The sequence below is a fragment of the Electrophorus electricus genome, chromosome 2 (assembly GCF_013358815.1).
Source record: "Electrophorus electricus isolate fEleEle1 chromosome 2, fEleEle1.pri, whole genome shotgun sequence".
NCBI lineage: Eukaryota > Metazoa > Chordata > Actinopteri > Gymnotiformes > Gymnotidae > Electrophorus > Electrophorus electricus.
Genome location: NC_049536.1, coordinates 6,313,880 through 6,332,313, shown reverse-complemented (window position 1 = coordinate 6,332,313; position 18,434 = coordinate 6,313,880). Strand labels below are relative to the sequence as shown.

Sequence of the window (18,434 nt, the reverse complement as noted above, 5' to 3'; positions counted from 1 at the left end):
CACACGCGGTTCTTTGTTTTGTGAACAACCTTGATATTGCACATTACTTTGGCTACGCACACCATTGTCAACCAAAACACCAAAAGGTAGGTGCCAGTCGGACCAGGCCCGTCTGGCGGTAGCATGGTGGCAGCACAGTGGCAGTGATAACGACACTCGACTTCACTACCCTCATAAGCCAAATCAATACTCGCATTCCTTAAAATGGCTCAATCAAGGGCGGGGAAGGACAGAAGAGATGTGCACTGGAGCTGCTGCCTGGCAGTCGTCCCAGCCTACTCCGAGTGAGGACATCAATAACGCCTCTGTGCCAAACGAGGCTGGGGGCGGGGGATTGATTAAAAGTACGAAGGAGCAAAAGAGAATCAGAAGTATGTTCAGAGTATGTGCAGGTAGAAGGGAAATGAGCAGGTTAAAGAAAGCACAGTGCCTTTCTGATGGAGGGGGGAGAGAGAGAGAGAGAGTTCAGCAGCATACGTCGGTGTGGGGTTTGAGTCGCTATCGGGAATGTTAATGCAGTCAGAACTGGAGAGAGTTTTGCTACGCTTCATGACTAATTCCTACTTAACGTGTGCTGCCCAAAGGTTGCGTCCTCAGTTTTCAACCCTCTGTGTGGTTTTTTTTCTGCCATGAGGTGGCGTGGAGTTTTCAGCTACCAGCTTAATGCTCTAAAAAAGTTCAACATGATTTCAAAGGAAATACAGCACCCTTGATCTGATTCCTTCTGTCTGATCTGGAGGAAATCTGTTCAAATCGAGTATTAAACCCAACCGAACAACAACAGTCACCATGCTCGGCACCATAATGGAAATGAACACAAATACTTAGTACACTGGGTTAAAGGCTGTAGAACAGTATGGTGTTGAGTACTGAAGTACTGAAGTACTGCTTCCTGCGTTGCACAGCTTCTGCCTCCACCCCTCACTGCCTCGGCCTTGACGACCTGCACTTCAGCTGGCTGCCAGGCTCGGCGTGCACGCAACTGTCTTCTCTGATGCTATCTGCATACTTGGCATCCGATGCCAGCGAGCTCTAATCACGCCTGACTGATCCGGGTGTCAAAATCACATTTCCAATTAATCATATGCAAAGGCTCAGCAGTGCCAGGCACTCGGGAGGCCTGGCTAGTGGCTCGGAGGCACGGTAGCAGTTTGGGAGCGCCCACTGCTCTGCATGACAGGCAAAGGCTGAGCAGACGGACCTGAAGGGAATCCGTGCTGATACCACCATTTCTCAAGAACAGTCAGAAAATCTCAAAACTCACACAACATTTGATAGGGAAGGGAAACAGAAGAGCTGAACGTTCTTCTGAATGCCGTACAGCAGGGTGAATGAGGTATATAATAACACTGAAGATGTTAGTTCGACAAAAACACAAATAAAAATGTTTTTTTAAAGCATCTTCTTTAACAATTTAACAATTTTCATTCCCACCGTCCAACCCCAAATGAACAGTGGACTGCCCCCGGTGAGTTTACATCCTAGAGTCATTCATCAGAAAAGGAGGATTGATGGAAACAGAACAACAAAAGATCCCCACAGGGACTAACTTCTAGTTAGTTCAGCACCAGGACAGATTTTCACAGGCTTCAACTATAAAGTGCAACGTACACAGTAAACACGCAACTTTCTTTTTTTATCTTAAGTAATAAATAAACACTAGATTCAGAAGAGCAAACACTGCATAAACTGCTATAGTGTACTGACAGGGAGGGAGGCCCATCTGGTACACAGCCTGCCTAATAAAAGGCTATACACACACACACACACACACACACACACACACACACACACACACACACACGACACATAAAACAAGAAATGCATCACATTAATTAAGAGGTGTTTACAAATTCATTAGAACTGCCCAAAACATTCCAGTTCCTGTCAGTTGGTTTTCAGATGACCATTATTGACTCTCCAAGGATGAAGCTTTATTTTGATCCGAGGCAAAGTAATCCTGGAAAGCGGATTTGTGAGACGTGAATGTTGTCATGGTTGTGCAGTGAGCAGGTCTGTGGATCAAGAGCCTGTGCTTAACGAGAACATCTGTGGATTGAGATCATATGTTGGCACCATAATAGTATATCTTTGGCTGGAGATCATATGTGGATTGAGACTGTCTGTGAAATGAGCACATCTGTGACTTGAGAGCGTCTGTGGGTCGAGAGCGTCTGTGGAGCAGCTGGCACTTCCTCCTCGCTGTGAACACCAACACAGAAACGTCTGGAGAACAAAGCTAAAGTGCCAGGAGAAGAAAGGCGCAGGCCTGGGGTGAGTACCAAGCTTGGCCCAATGTGCTAGCAGGAGCGTTGAATCTCACTGACAGACTGAAAATGCCCTGCATTGCAAAGGTGACGAAATAAGCCCCCATAGTGCCACCCAAACTGTCACACTTGGCCTGGAGGAAGAGTGGTTCAAACAAAATGTACTCATAAAACCTGTCCAATAAATACACAAAACATTCACAGATCCTTAGCCGGCCTAAATTAGGACAACCATCGTGGCGTATCATGGAAAAAACGACCTCAGCAGTATTGCATGTTGGGCTCCAGAGATGAAACTAAAACAGTTACTATAGTTTCAAGCTCACACTTAGATATTATATAATGCTTAATTCTTTGTTCTATTTGCACAGTTCATTTAGAAATTAAAAAAACAATGGCAAAATCCTAGCATAAAACTCATCTTAATATCTACGGAACTGTTTTCAGCACACTCTGTCGTAAAGCTGAGTTCTAAGCAAGCGTCACCCCGTGAGAGAGTGAAACATTTTTTCAGCATGGTGTTTCACATGAGGGCACCCAAGGCACTGGGCACTGCCACTCTGCATCCACACCTGCATGAGAAAATCTTTAAAATATGAAAATCTCTCTCTCTCTCTCTCTCTCTCTCTCTCTCTCTCTCTCTCTCTCTCTCTCTCTCTCTCTCTCTCTCTCTCTCTCTCTCTCTCTCTCTCTCTCTCTGTGTGTGTGAGGGGTGAGTGGATGGCATTTACTCTGAAATATCACACACAGGAGTTGACTACATGCATGCTCTCAATAGAACATACTGGAGCAGGTCCTGGTCTCTGGGCCATTGCTCAGAGGATAAAGTCTCATACACACTTATACGTTCTCACAACACTTCAGCACTTGGAAATCTAGTGAGTATCCACAAAATAAATGTCTGTCATCTTCAGATGGGAGTTAAGTAGCACTTATGCCATAATTAGCAATATACAATATAAAGCTCATGTGTAGAGAAATACAATGACTTATTGCTTTATTAGGTGCACACGCTCTGTAGCTCTACAGGCTATTTTTAGTCTTCTCAGTGTACTCAGAGTTTAACTGTCTTGGCTCTTTGGTAACTTGTCTAGTTCTCTGCAACTATGCCATGTTTCCAGTGGCCTCTTTCACGCATGTCGTGCTTCAATAAAGGGCAGACAATGTCTGGATATTTTGTTAATGTACATTTCAATGGCTATATATCAGTTTATCAAATCTTTATATAATCTTATACTGCATGCAAAAGGTGTTTATGCTATATATATATATATATATATATATATATATATATATATATATATATATATATATATATATATAAAATTTCATAAGAATTCATAACCTAAATGCATATTAAAAGCACTCAGCTAACACATGCCCTTTTGTCAAAACCAGGTCACACAAAAAATAGGCGAGGCCAGTCAAAGTTGACATAACATACATTATAGTCAGTCAACTGACCTCTGAGTTTGATGGTGGTACCAGAGGTGGTGGATGACGATTTACAATTGATTGTGAAACGTATGGCAGCCCATTTGGTACAGCTATAGAGTAAATGTACCTAATGAAGTGAATACATGCTTAACTAATAATTCCCTGGTTTAAACTGGCATCATGTAATTCCATGCCTTAAACTGGCATATTGCTGAACATTGCTTTGGAGAAGCTAAAGTAACACACGAAATTCCATCAGGTATCATTCATCTTAAGCAGTGCATAAAACATAATGCCATTACGTAACATCAGAAGGTCATATTCATCAATATGTGGCGCATTCATGAAGACACCGTCAGCCCTTTTGGATTCGTCTGCGCACTCGCACCTGGGGGCATCTCAGACCTGATATATAAGCCTTCACTGCTTCAGCAGATATAAACCACCCAAGCTGAAGCAGAGGTGCGTCTCAGAAGCCTCCGAGCCCCCTGCACGAAGCAAGCTAAGGGCACTGATTAGCAAAGAGAGCTCATCGAGCACGAGTGTCACATCTGTGGCCTCTGAGAGCGCTTGAGCATCACTGTCCAGAGGAGTCCGTACGCAGTGGCTCAAGGCACCAGCAGTGAGGGTCAGGGGCCTTGACAGCAAACACACTCGCGCCCCAAGTATCAGTCTCTTATACGGATTAGATAATAAGACTGCAGTATTGGTGTCATGCATTGATCGGGAAGTCGAGTGGGACGACAGAGTCTAAAAACAGAAAAACCAAGGTGGTTGAAACTGTGTACTTCTGCTATGATGAGCATTTGACCAATTGAAAGTGAGCTATACAGAACATATTGCCAGTTCACTGGTTTTGATATAAAAATAAAACAAACATTGATCAATGTTTGAGAACTGTCCTAGAAAGATGGATATGTTCAGCAAAGGAATTATGTAATGTAATGTAATGTAATGCAATGCAATATAGCTGTTGTGTGGGCGGGTAACGCTTTGGCTTCCCCAGTAGAACAGTCAGGGGTAGTTGACTTGAATATGACCAACACTGCAACAAGCCAACGATCAGCCTGTGTGGCATCACAACAGGAAAGGCCTTACCAGATAGGAGAGTGAAGGCTAAATATTAGCTGACCCATTTTACAAAATGCATGCTGGAGGCATATGTGTGAATGTCAATAAATGGTACAAGCACACATGCGCACACACACACACACTTACTCTTTTCTGTATAGTAAATTGAAGGACACACATGGCATACTGATAAGGTCTGGTCAAAGAGAACATATACTCAACATTGAGAAGCACTGAAACCACTTTTATAATGTCCTACTCAATCTACTACGGCAGGCTGTATTCAATGATAAACTCATCCTAGGCAAGCCAAGGGTAAGGCAAGTTTATTTGTATAGCACTTTTCATACACAAAGGCAATTCAAAGTGCATAGAGACATCCTGAACATCATTTTATTCAGGTCAAAATATGTATGGTTTTTAGTAACTAATGCAATTTGTTTGTGTCTACCCAAATATCATAGCTCAATTATGAAATAGCCAGGCATGATAAGTTCTCAGTTCTCAAATTCTCCAATTTGTGAATACAATAACAAAGCTTAAATACTACCTTCACACAAACTTCAAAAGCATGGATAACTTTTGAAGTAGTGGGTATTTCTCAATGGTGAGTCAGTATGACTCGTTGGCACTAAACATACAAATAGAGCTCCATCCATCAGAGAAAGTGGGAGAAAAAGAGAGCAAGAGGGAAATGGTGAGAGAGAGAGAGAGAGAGAGAGAGAGAGAGAGAGAGAGAGAGAAAGAGAGAGAAAATACTGTCCTCCTTTAGACCAAGAGGCACTACGGCAGCACAAAAATAGCCGGGCTGAGATAACACTGCAGGAGAATTTCTCATGTGTTTTCATACAGCATCTCCATGGAGGAAGAAAAGTTCAACAACATAAACTACACCAATTCACAGCTCAATCAACCAGGGAAAACATCATGGGTTTCCCCCATTCACTAGAGTGTTTCTCCTCTAATTCCTCATGTGAGACACGAGACTGATAATTTGTCACTCAAATCCTTTTAGAATTACATCATTAGGTCTTGACTGCACCAGCCACCAAGGCTACCATCAATGCACAAATGGGAACATAAACACCAAATCATACCAAACAGCAACTAATAAAACCACTGAGATCCCTCTGTGGTGTCAGTGTTTCCCTTTTCTACAGTTTTCTATCAGTTTTTTGACCCTGCTTTTACTGGCTAAGGTTAACCTGGTTATTGGATGCTGACCTGGGAGGAAGGGCGACTTGTTTAGCTGAGCTGGTCACGCCAGCAGCTGGAAGAGTACAGAGTCATGTTCCTGGAGGGCTTTCCAGCTGAGGTGGCTATAACAGCTACTGCGTGCTGCTGATCCCAGCTCAGGGAAAGGGGTCAGGGCCTACAAGGGTATAGGAGTGGCAGAGCACGCCGACCCCCACTGGGCCTTGCGGCACACTGAGCAGAGGATGGCTTTGTATGGCCTCACCCAACAAAAGCTTGCACGCTGCTTTGACCATGATGCTATCTGCACGCATTTTTAAAGCACATTTAAATAGTTGGTTTCAGTTGAGTTTTATCTTGCTCGAAAAATGACAATGAAAACGTCTTTACATTGAACAAGCACTTTTGTTGTGTTTTTGTGCAAGGCAGATGAGTTTGGCAAGGAGGCAAATCTGTGCTCACTGCAGACTGTGAATCTCACTAGAGGACTGAAATGAATCAGGAAACCAGAGTATTCGCTAGATCGGACCTTGGTGTAACTGAATCAAAAGATCTAGTTCTCAACCAGAATTGCTGAGTTCTATACAACATACCACATGAATGCAGGAGGAAAAAGACCTTTCATTTGCAAAGACAGCAACTTCTAATCAGCGACACAATTGCAGATGAGCTCTGCATACACACCCTCACACACATACACTTGTACAGTACACTGCCATCGTTAAGTGTACAATGCAGCCATTCCTTAGATCACCTTGCTCTCAGCCTACTCAACATATTTCTTTAACTAGTAGATGGTGCAAACTGTACTCTACTTACTGGGGCTGGCTCATGGTGAACACTGTGGTAGACAGGGACTGGACTTCCACAATAAAATCTCTTAAATTCAAGATCCTTCTAGATGGGAATGATCTCAGTCATACCAAACCTATGAAGAGAGCATGAGATTAATTGAGCAATTCTTGTAGATATAAAACTCAAATGATTACCAAAAAAGAAAAAAAAAAGAAAAATCAAGACATATTGGCCTCAACAACATGAGTATGCCGTTTCATTGTGTAACCAAGCCCACATACTCAGATTGTTAAAATGCATTTGTGGCGTGGATTATTAAATCACTGAAGGGAAATATAGTATGAGCGTGTGAAATTGAAATATCTATATAATGAAAAAGATTTTCCCTGTACAACTAAGATTATTATACTGTCACTTATAAGAGCCTCGGGCTGAAACGCTGCCATTTCATTGATTTAAATGTCATTTCTGCCGTTTATTTGTTTCTACAAATGTGCATACCATCGCAAATTTCATGCACCACGTTTACATAATTATCTGATGCTCTGCTCAGGCAGCTGATATTTCTGCAGGGTTTCGAAATAAATAAGCGCCTTATCCGCCTGCTTCGCAGCGGTTATAAAACCTTCTGCTGAAGCCACCGTCATAGCCTTTAGCACTTATTGATATATCCTAACCAAGTCGTAACATGTTTCACTGAGCTCCAGCCAAACTGTCTTTTGAAAAATTCCTCTTCCTACCACCTCTCACAGGGCTGAATATAGCATGCGTATGTAAGCCCCGGCCCGGTGCATAAGCTTTCTTTCACATTTGGACAGAGATCTGGCCCCAGGGGACAGGGGCCTATAACTGAACAAACAGCTCCCTTTCCAGCATGGCTGACTTTATCCAAAGCTCTGGTCACATGTGCGTCACTTTTTGCTATGACGTTGTCGACCCCAGCGTGGACGGTCTTCAATTATCACGGCGGCCTTCGGAGCTCGTTTACCGCTTGTCCCAGTCATTTAAGGGCCGCGATGAAAAGGTTTGTTTACTGGGCCATGAGCAGGGCTGGAGTAGGCCGTCGAAGAGTGGCACCCGCGAAAGAGCTCAGACCGGTGGGAGATATTCACTGAGCGATGGTGACCCAGGCTGAGGAACTAGCGCAGAAGATGAATCAAATTAGGTCATTGAGGCTGGGCTATGACCTTACATTGGTGTAACACCCAGGTCATTGACTGAAGATATCACATAAGTGATGAGCTGTATAGTAGCAACTTGAAAAGTTACAGTAAAACACCAGGGGCTTGGTATAGGAGGTCAAAGGCCCTTTCCGTATTACTGCTATTAAAGGGGCAGCAGAGGAGGGAGAATCTGAATGCTGTTTGGTAAGACTGGATAAATCACTGGGTGTGACCTCGAACCAACCGTTCAACATACATGTATTAAACTGTTCATTCTCCATTGGCAATTTCTAAGTTAATCTCTGAATCTTTATTTATTTATTTTTTGTAGCGTTCCATCTGAAATGATCAAGGCAGAATGAAGAAAACAGGCATTTCATGAGCAGCTGGATGCCAAACAGCAGCTGGATGAAACTTCAAACTTTTGTCTGGTACACCCTTAGGACAGCATACATACAAATGGGTTTTAAATTATCGGTTTAACGTTTCTGATATAGGCTATACCATAAGTTACTTATGTTCCAACTTACATCAGTGTCCATATTCATAAGTGTTGACTGTTTTCTGAACATCGAAATTGTACCGGATACCTATAAAGAGAAGAATATAAGGCTTTTAGCAAAAGGCACCATCAGGTCTATGCAGTAGGTCCGTCCTCCACATTACACTGAAACTTCATCAGTGTGATCATCTCGGCACACATCGTCACGCTCGAACAGGCGCAACTTAAAAGGAAAGGTCCAAGCTTCGGTGGGAAATACAACTCCTTAATATGTCGATGCAACCATTTCATAGCCTACTATCTTGGCTCGCCTGTACTTTTCACCACAAAGCTTTAGCGTACTGCGGAAAGCAACTCAAGTTTTTGTGAAACATGCATTTAGTTTACCCCTGATGTATAGTCGAAACCCGAAGGCATGTCGTGATTTTATTTTTATTTTACAAGGCCTAGAGGATCTAACGCTTGAAGTGTGCCACCTGATTAAAAGCATTAGCCACAACATGAAATAGGATCTGTATGTGTTAAAGGCCGATCAGTCGAGATTCCCTCTCAGTTTAGCAGAGCCTTCGATGATGTGATTACTGAAATAAGAAGATGAAAAAACGCATACTGATGAAACCAATAATTGGTAAAATAAGAGGGGGAGGGAGAGGAGGAGGAGTAATTATCACACTCGGTAGCGGGGAGCATCTTAAAATAACTGCCTAGATGTTTATTTCTAAACAAACAAACAAACAAACAAACAAAAAAACCCGATAACAACCCCACCACAAAAACCTACCTTTTTACATTGTTGTAAGTTTAATCGTGCCTCTTTCGCCCTCGTAGTGATGCCCATGTCTCCCTAGCCGAGCTCGGGGCTTGCTGCGTGTAGGCTGCTCTCCTCGGCAGGTTCGCCTTTGCCAAGCATCCGCTCTTTGAAAAAAAAAAGGGCACAGCAGACGAGCCCGATCCGTAACGCAATCATCGTTCACCGAGATGCTATAACGAGTCCGCCACCGAATATCCACGCATCGTGGAGGCTGGGCTTTCCCTGCGACCGCGCCAGGGACTCCGTGTGCACGGTGCGAGTTGCACCGAAGCGGGCTGCAGGCACGAACCGGCCACACCGTTGTGCACTGTGTTAAGACTACGTGTGATTAAAAAAAATTAAAAAAGCTAAAGCTCGGCACGCGCGTAAAGGTGCTCTATTGTGTCGGGGCAGTGCAGGTTTGGTTACGTAGAGAAAAGCGTCATTCTATTGGCTCCCAAGCACAAGCGACGGTGGTGAAATGTTCACCAGGATAACCTCAAATGGACACGTCCATCAAAGCACCTTATTGTTGGATGAAACGTGAGGAGTGCACTTCTGCGTTTAAAACGGTCATTTCTCTCTAGTACTTCCAATGGGAAAAACGAGACGGTCTGCACCTCTGGATGGCAATTGGTGGAACAGTTTGTCATTGAACAACGAGTACTTCTCCATGGTTAAACAAGGCATCAGTCAGTCACGACAAGTAGCGCCGCTTACGTTTAAAATGTTAAGATAGAACTTCCTTCGACGTGACAGCTCAACAGTCTACAGGCTACATACTATTATAATGGATAATATGTGGGCGTGTGTAAGATGAGTAGACAATGTGCTGGAAATACCGTAAATTCCATAAACATAAATTCCACTTCTCATACCCTATGGTACAGTGTGTTTAGAAACATCTAAATATGTTACTATAATTAACCAATGTCAACAAAAATAAATGAAAATATTGAATAAGAAAAACTCATATCAACAAAGTGTACTGGGCAAAACGGGGCCTGGTAGAGTGTCCTTGATAACCGTTCTGAGTGACCAAGAATACTGTGTTGCATGGCGCAGTATGATGCTTGAATCTCTAAGTGCTCGAATCTCGACCCCTAGATAGTTTACACGCTTTTGCTTAATAAACTGGCTTGTATTCGTATAGATGACATGAACATATATGCTAGACTTGTGTAATTCACAGGTCTGTCGGCCACATTCTCGGTTGCATAATAACATAAATTATAGATGGTCTTTTTTTTTTTTTTTTTTTTTTTTTTTGCAACAGTTCTCTAAACAAAATATGACAGAGGTTGTTGCTGTTGAAATAACGAACAGTAAATATTTTACGAACCATATAATTAATGTCTTCTGACGTTTGTCTAAACTACTTTATTTCCTCCTTATTGTGTTATTAGTTGCTTTCTCTTTGTATTTAAATTTTTCCCAAAGCACTAAATGATTTTCTAAATGTTTAAAAATGCTATATGTATACACTTATTATGACGATGAATACTGCTACTACGTCTACTACACAGATCGCCAAGACAAATCAAGATATAGGATATAGGATTCTTGCTAACGGTTTTCAGTTAGTAAATACTCCTGTGTTCTGTCCCCGGTGTGCCCTAGAAGTTGGAATGTAAACAAAGCCACAAGAGTAAACAAAGTTCCTACAATTCCACACATATCTGTGGTGTACACAGAACTTTCTTTTAGACATGCCAGTCATAGCTGAGTCTAACACCAGATCCTGTCAGCCAACACAAAGCTTGAGTTACAGTCTCAGTAAGAGCAGTTCATTTCTAACCACACTGGTGAAGTCCAATATGAGCAGTTTATCTGTAACAACACTGGGATTTAGGAGAGCCAGTCTTCCCACTGAGCTTCCAGAATGACCTGTGATCTTTCTTGAAATCACAAAAGGTATGTAACGTTACATGGCGGTGATGCCGGACATCTCTGATCCATGGCAATAAAAATCCACTATAAACGGGTACATTTGGAAAAGTAGAATTTATAATGCTTTCATTATCTTATGAGCTAGTGTTTCAACTGATTCCTCTCGATTGTATTTTCACCCAGCTCTTTGCCTGGGATAGCCAGAAAGCTGGTGAGAACTGCACCACATGCAATGTGGACGAACAGCAAACACAACATTTCTGTGCTCAAAGGTATCCGCCCATGGCATGCATGTATGTGCCATAATGACGTTCCTCTCATAAGCGCCTTTAACAAGACAGAGTGACGCACCTTGACAGGCTGAGACACCTTTACCTCCAAACGGGTTAGCAGCTCTGGTAAGTCATATTCAACCTCTGAACAATCTCCTTAAAATATAGAGAGCCGGAAAGAAACTCAGGAGGGAATATTATACAATTTATGCAAAGGTTTACTGCCAAGATCGCCCAATAAAAACAAAAAACGTTAAGTTGAGAAAAGATTTGTTGAGTAATCTATGAAAACACGATGAATATTTCATGCTGGAAGAACACAACATATTGTCATTGTCATAAGAAAACCTCATAACTCTGTTTTTATCTTTTTTTTTTTGTTTTCTTTTACAATTGATATCATGCCAACTGCCCTTTACATAGTGAACCAACAGTTATGGTCCAAATTATTTGGAATAAAACTTCAAAGGTTCACTGGCAGAATATTTTGTCTTTCTTCTATAAATTTCCATTTTCTGAGATAAAGGTTTTCTCATGACAGTAACAATAGGAATTTTATGCTATATATTTCATAAATGATGAATTCATACAATACAAAACCTCATACGTTTAGAGGCACATCTAAACAAAATTCCTTTAAAGTAACTAAGTAATAAGCTATTGTCATAATTTGTTAACTGATTAAAGCAAACAAAATAAGAATCCTGTAACAGGATTCTTGAATCACTGATTTTATAAATCATGTATATGTAAATAGACTAATATGTATATTTAAAGACTAGAGTTTCATAGTGAAGTGGCTTTCTGAGCACTGTGACGGTGGACCTCATTGAGAAAAATATACTTTATTGTCCGTAGGAAGCAAAGGCTCCATCAGAAACAACACCCATACTGTGGCAAGGTGTGCTGCAGCGGCTCTCATGATGGCAGGTAAAGGTAAAACTGGTGCATGGCTTCACTACTCGCCATGGAAACATGATTAAATATCAGTGCTGTGGAATTAGGGTTAATGTGCTAAATTCTCTTCTCTAAAGATGTGTAAAATGTAAGATGTGTTAGCTAAAACAACAGCATGATGGAGAATCAAACTTGACAACGTTATGTCACCTGAATCATGTTAGTCTGGCTCTGTAAGAGAGTCAGGCATACAGATCATTTTCTGTTTCGTCATTGCCTTTCTTTAGAACATGGTGACCCTTGCACAGGGTCAGACATGTCCTACTGCATGAATGGAGGAAAGTGCTTTAAAATCCCCTCTGTCTCCACACCCAACTGTGTGTAAGTGTCTGCGCTCATTGTTATCGACTGTTCTGTAAATAGCTGAGTGAATGATATGAAAACCTGTAAGGAGATGACTGCAAACAGGATAGTGCAGCTGGGTGCAAATGACAGTCAAAGAAGGCTTTGATATATTTCAGTCTTGCTCTGCAGAAAATGCAGGACATTGCTGGAACAACTTAAAATTAGCCAACATCCAATAATAGCCGGTCCTCTGGACTTAATTAGCCATGTTAGTGCATTTTAAGTTCTTTGCTGATCAGGAGCAATAACTGCAGGGCACCGAAGCCATCACGGTATGACAAGCATATCTAACTATACATATGTATACACATGTCTACAATCACAACTATTATATGCCATGTTACATAGACTTCAGGTCAACTTACAATGAGTGAACCAGGTGGGACTTTGGTTCCTTCGCAGATGCAACGAGCATTATAAAGGCAGCAGGTGTGAGCAGTTCCAACTGCTGAGCATTTCGAACGACAAAGAGGAGACAGGCATGATCGCGGCTGTGATCCTCCTCCTCCTCCTCCTCATCCTGTTTGTGTTGGCCGGGATCATATACTACGTTTACAGGTGGGCCAAGCAACTGGCTCGGACGAGTCTCTTTGAAACAGAAACATGTGCACCCTTGACCTGCGTTCCAGTAGGGCTTAAGGGCGTTTCTTTTAAAACTACTTGTCCTGGATTGATTCAGCATTCAGTTTTGCTCTTTTTTCTACAGAATGAAAAAGGCCACTGCCCAAAGCCAACCAAAACATGGAGAACAGTACTGGAAAGTGCAGCAACGGGACACAAGGGGGTTACCATGATGGCCCCATTCCGCATTTTTGCAAAACAACAAAACAAAACAAACACACCCAAACTAATCTTAGCTGAAATAATAATTGACCCACATGCATACGTGGGTGTGAATTTCTGAATACCACCCTCTGGTGGAGGCACTGCATAAAGCACAGTGACTCTGATAGTTACTCATACACATCTCTACATTCTAGCTTTCTTATTATTTAAAGAAAAACATGTAAATAGTTATTTTTCAACTCTTTATAGTGAAAAAGAGGAAATATTAGTTTAATATAAAATGAGCAAGAGAAGATACTTATGACCATGAACTAAGGATACCAAAAAACAGTATAATAATGGAATACATTTCAAATTAAGTTAATCTCCTTGTCCTTTGTTATACAGTACTGCCAATATATAAGGAAACATTTGAGGTGCATTAGAGGAACTTGTCAATACGCTTAATGCTGGGATTCTAACAGTTTCCACACATACAATAGATATTTTTTTTAATCTGATGTAACAAACAAGCCTGTATTCTGGATCCATTCTGACAACGATGTGCAGGTTCATCTCCAAAGACATTAATACACAAACAGGACATCATCAATAAATCAGCTGTGGAATACTGATGAACATGATGTTGTAATAAACTGTACAGTTTTTTATCATATGAAGAAAATAAACGTCCAACAGTATTAAACTACAAGAAACAAGGGTGTTTACTGCTGGAGTTGTTTAAAGAAAATACAGAGTGAAATGTTAATAGAAGAATAAAGTGCATATCAATAATCAGAGTGGCTAAGGGATAATTAAAGAATGTTAGCACATCCTATACACTCCAATGTTTTGTTCCACAGAGACAACTAAGCATTTCTCCAAGTTGCTCTGGACTAATGTAAATGCATATTAAAGAATTAGTTGCGGGGATTTTAATGAAGTAGGAAATGGTTACATTGTTGAAAACACAAATTAAAGATTTTTTGTGCTGAAAGTTTGCTAAGTCCCAGTTTATAGAAAAGGTCAGTAAAAACCAATTAAAAGGTCAGTAAAAACCAATTAAAAGGTCAGTAAAAACCAATTAATAGCAATATTCTTTAGGGTAGAGCATCTCGCCCACATGTTCTTTTGGATCACAGTGACAGACATGAAGAATATTATTGTAGTAGTATTGCACAAAGAAGAAACTGTGGTTGGGAAAGCTTTCAACACGTGGCATCTGAAAGCAATGTGGATTAAAACTTCATCACCATAGTTTGTACCTGATTTCAAACGATAAAGTTCAAAAATGATGAGCTTGCAGTTTTATTCCCATTGTTCTAGAAACATTTCCGTTTAATAAATAAATAAATAATTATAGCTCAGCATTTTCATGCGTTTCTTGTGCTCGCGGAGAAAACCTATTAAAGAACTAAGGAGAGTCTCCATCTAGTGGACATAGGGACACATCTTTTGATAGTCAACAAAGGGCTTTGTTTTTGTTTTTAAGCAGAGCAAACTATCAAGCAATGCTAATTATGACTTGATTCATTTCAACAGTAATGGACTGAATGAATATCACTGTCTATTTAACATCAATCAACCTACAAAAGAATAAAAACTATAAATGTTTTAAATAAGCAATTTATTCAACACAAGGCAAATAAGATAAGAAAAATATTCATTTTAATTTGACATACAAAAAAAACAATTTAAGTTGAGTGTAGTTTCTGACAACATTCAAAGCTCAGCACTGAAAACACAGTAAACGGCTCATACATATAACACCTCAAACCGAAGCTTATGAACGTGTGCAACCCAAATCAGACCAAAAAACCAAAAAAACAACACTGTACCAGATCCACTTTACCCATCCCTGGCCTTCTCAAACTCATAGGCAATATTAAGCGCGGTGGTATTAAGTCCTACAGACTGCATGTTTGTGATGATGGTCACCACTACTCCCTGAGGAGGGATTACCCTTTGTCCGGAAGCTTGTAATGTCTCACTAGGTAAAACCAGAAGCACGCTGCTTGCCCCGACAGCGCTCCCTGTGTGCGAGACATAGTGCCTGCGAGCACGGCACTGCCCGTACTTCTGCTGCTTCTCCACGACCAGCCAGCCCTGGGCGTACTGACCATCCTTATCCCACGAAGCCTCCGTCTTGTCCACAGGGGCCCACATGGCTTTGGCTGTGGTGGGTTTAAGGAAGCCCGGCAGGAGGCCGTCTGCATCCTTAAGACCGCCTACTTGGTAGCTGTAAAGCAGAGCGTTCCCGAAAAGAAGCAGGTCACCCACGGTGGAGAGAAAGCCGCCTCCAGCCCACTTGTAGGAGTTGTCCACGTAGGGGCAGTTCACTACACGCCCCTTTTTATTGAAATGATAAAACCTGGAGAAGGAAGGGAAGCACAAAGATGCAAAGTGAGAGTGAGTCAGCCCCACCTTCCTCTGGCAGGCCGACAGGGGAGAAACTTAAGCAGAGCTGTTGGTAACTACAGTAGACAAAAGCTGCACTTGACGCTTTGCTGAGCTGGTTGGTCAGACTACCTGAATTATAATCCTGATCCATGCCGGTGAGTTAGAGAGATCTCCATAAGGAGGGGGCATACAGTGCTTCCAAAATTCCTGCCGCAGATTACCTGGAGCGGTTGTAGATAATAGGATCGTTCTCATCCGGCACGGTGTTGAGCATGCCAAGTTCACGGAACATCTTCTGCATGAGGTCCAGGAAATGCTGGCCTGCCGCTCTCTCCAGCACGGCACTCAGCAGGGTGAAGGCGTGCGTGGAGTAGAGGAACGTGGTGCCTAAGGCAATCAGTACAGCCATGTTTACTGAGGACTACCAGTTAGGACACATGCTAGCCGAAAGCTCGACTCATGTGAGCTGATGAGCCACATGGATTTAATCTGTAAGGCTACTGATAGCTCTTCTGTATTGTTTTGAATCACGTGAACAGTGACTGCTATACTTTAACATACACTACAAGCATATGCACCGGGACGAGTATTTAATCCACCGGAATGTTGGAAAACTGTAATATAGCTAAAGATGTGATGCAGGGGGCACTGCAGCAAAGGAAACACTGCAAATGCACTTCATGATGATCCATTTTCAAGGAGCCGGACCATAATTTATTACACGATCATGCAACACTACGTAAAAAGCTTACCAGGTTTGAAAATAAGTGGATCATCTTTGAACAAGTCCAAGGCCTGAATGACACCGTCACAGCTGTCTTTGAGGTAGTACTCTTCGTGCTCCAGCTCTTTCCTTCGTTGGCCCGAGGCATTTTTGCCCTTGTTATTGTTCTCTTCCACTTTCTCTTCGTCTGGCTCCGCAGTGGCCTTCTTCTCTGATGGCTTCAGGCGGCGCTTTCCTTTCCGTTTCTCTTCTCTCACTTTCTTGGGGTCTTTTTCGTAGTGACGGATGCCACTCAAGTGGGACAGGAGCATTCGCGGCGTTATCGTGACCTAATTTATGTAGGTGAGGAAACAAACCCCCAGTTAATCGTTTATCCAGCCTGAAATAAATCCCTTTGTTTACAGATACATTTTATATTGATTTGACTTGTACAATTGTTAGTGTCAGTGTAAATGTCAGATCAACACGAAATACACTTTCCCAAATCTGGGAATATTCTCACATCCTTCCCCTCAATCTGCTTTTCTGGGAACTCAGGAACATATGTTTGGACAGGCGCATCCAGGTCCAACTTGCCCTCTTCCCACGCTCGGGCAACAGCAGCTGCAGTCAGGGGCTTACTGATGCTGGCTATCCTCATTACGGTGTCTGGACCACACGGGACTCTGTTCTCCAAATCGGCATAACCCAGTCCTACAAAAAAGACATTAGCCTTAAATGTAAAGTCAAATCTGATTTGGAAGAATTTTGCCAGAAGCAAAACAAAGATTAGCCAGTGCAGGACACCTTCACACCACACCAGGATGCCATCCACTGCCACTCCAACGACCACACCAGGTGCTCCGACTTCATCCTGTTCATAGTAAAGCAAAACAAAAAAAGCTGTTACTAACGCAGGCAGGCTAGTTTAGTGCATTTACATTACGTCTGGCTTTAACAGACACAGTAACAAACGACGAAGATAAATGATGGAAATATAAGAAGGACCGTTCCGATACCTGTACCTTTATCCGCTGGACCAAGTCTCGGCTGACTCCAATCGCAGCCCAGTATTTTGAAGTAATCGGAGGTTCGTCTCTTTCCTCGGCATCCCACTCACAGCGTCCGGGACAGTAGACGTAATGCTTTAAACCGAATGCCAAGAGAAAACCCGCTCCGACGCCCAGTAGCCACGACTTTGACCGTCCACCGTGACAGGAGTGGGAAAGGCGTCGGGGTACCAGCAAACATCTTCGCTGCTGAGCTCTTCCAAGTGTCAGATTACTCTTATATCGGGGTGTCAGCAAAGACGAGAACGACCAAGGCTTCCGTGGGCAGCATTTACACGTGGAGCAGACGAGATCCGACGACAAATATAACAAGCGTGACATTTCTATTCTATGATAAAAGTAAACTCTGAGGCACACACTTAGCGATGCCCGTCACCTTTAATTTAATTTTTATTTTTTTACAGGCAGCCGAGATTAGACTTCCCGAAGTTAGCAGCAATAAATGTGATCGAAATGGCTTATGGGTAATCTATATTCCATTATAAATATCTTTGACTATGTCTCTAAGTTATGAAGACTCAAACAGAACAAAAATAAGAGTTAAAGTCAACTATTTAAGCATGATCACAATTTTATAATTAACGTATTTACTTTAGGCTATATTTCATGTGTTCAGTAGGACCTTTATTTTGAAAATATGCCTCTCTTTTTGACAACAACGTCTTGTTTCATGACTTGCAGCGTGTCTCGATGTAAATATACTGAGTAGGCCTAATTGACAAGTTCTCCAAAGTTGTACTTCATTTATACACTTGGAAATGGTTGCCATTAAAGCGCAAACGACAGTTGAAAAGTAAAAGAAATCGTTTTAAA

At 42.0% G+C, this 18,434-nt stretch overlaps 3 protein-coding genes across 4 annotated transcripts in view; 1 reads left to right on the top strand and 2 right to left on the bottom strand.

Moving 5' to 3' along the window:
• Positions 1-9,941, bottom strand: part of tmem266 (transmembrane protein 266) — a 40,343-nt gene extending 30,402 nt beyond the window's left edge. Inside the window, exons 1-3 of the mRNA XM_035519777.1 lie at positions 9,211-9,941; positions 8,458-8,517; positions 6,789-6,897 (exon numbers count right to left, since the gene is read on the bottom strand). Of these exons, the coding sequence (XP_035375670.1) occupies positions 6,789-6,802 (14 nt within the window). The 5' untranslated portion in view covers positions 6,803-6,897; positions 8,458-8,517; positions 9,211-9,941. The remainder of the gene's footprint in view (positions 1-6,788; positions 6,898-8,457; positions 8,518-9,210) is intronic.
• A 1,460-nt stretch (positions 9,942-11,401) lies between these two features.
• On the top strand, positions 11,402-13,477 carry LOC113581761 (pro-neuregulin-4, membrane-bound isoform). The gene is made up of 5 exons (XM_027017119.2): positions 11,402-11,507; positions 12,240-12,311; positions 12,566-12,659; positions 13,086-13,241; positions 13,390-13,477. The coding sequence occupies exons 2-5, from the start codon at positions 12,302-12,304 to the stop codon at positions 13,475-13,477; spliced, it is 348 nt and encodes a 115-aa protein (XP_026872920.2). The 5' UTR covers positions 11,402-11,507; positions 12,240-12,301.
• Positions 13,478-15,056: 1,579 nt separating this feature from the next.
• Positions 15,057-18,067, bottom strand: lactb (lactamase, beta). Of its 2 annotated transcripts, none has more exons than XM_027017115.2 (6): positions 17,571-18,067; positions 17,359-17,425; positions 17,075-17,265; positions 16,601-16,901; positions 16,070-16,235; positions 15,057-15,819 (listed from the first exon to the last, which is right to left on the bottom strand). In XM_027017115.2, exons 1-6 carry the CDS (start codon positions 17,940-17,942, stop codon positions 15,297-15,299), a joined length of 1,620 nt encoding a protein of 539 aa, XP_026872916.2. In that variant the 5' UTR covers positions 17,943-18,067; the 3' UTR covers positions 15,057-15,296. The 2 variants fall into 2 exon arrangements, with proteins under 2 accessions (XP_026872916.2, XP_026872918.2); XM_027017117.2 differs by having other exon boundaries at positions 17,577-18,067.
• Positions 18,068-18,434: the final 367 nt, after the last annotated feature.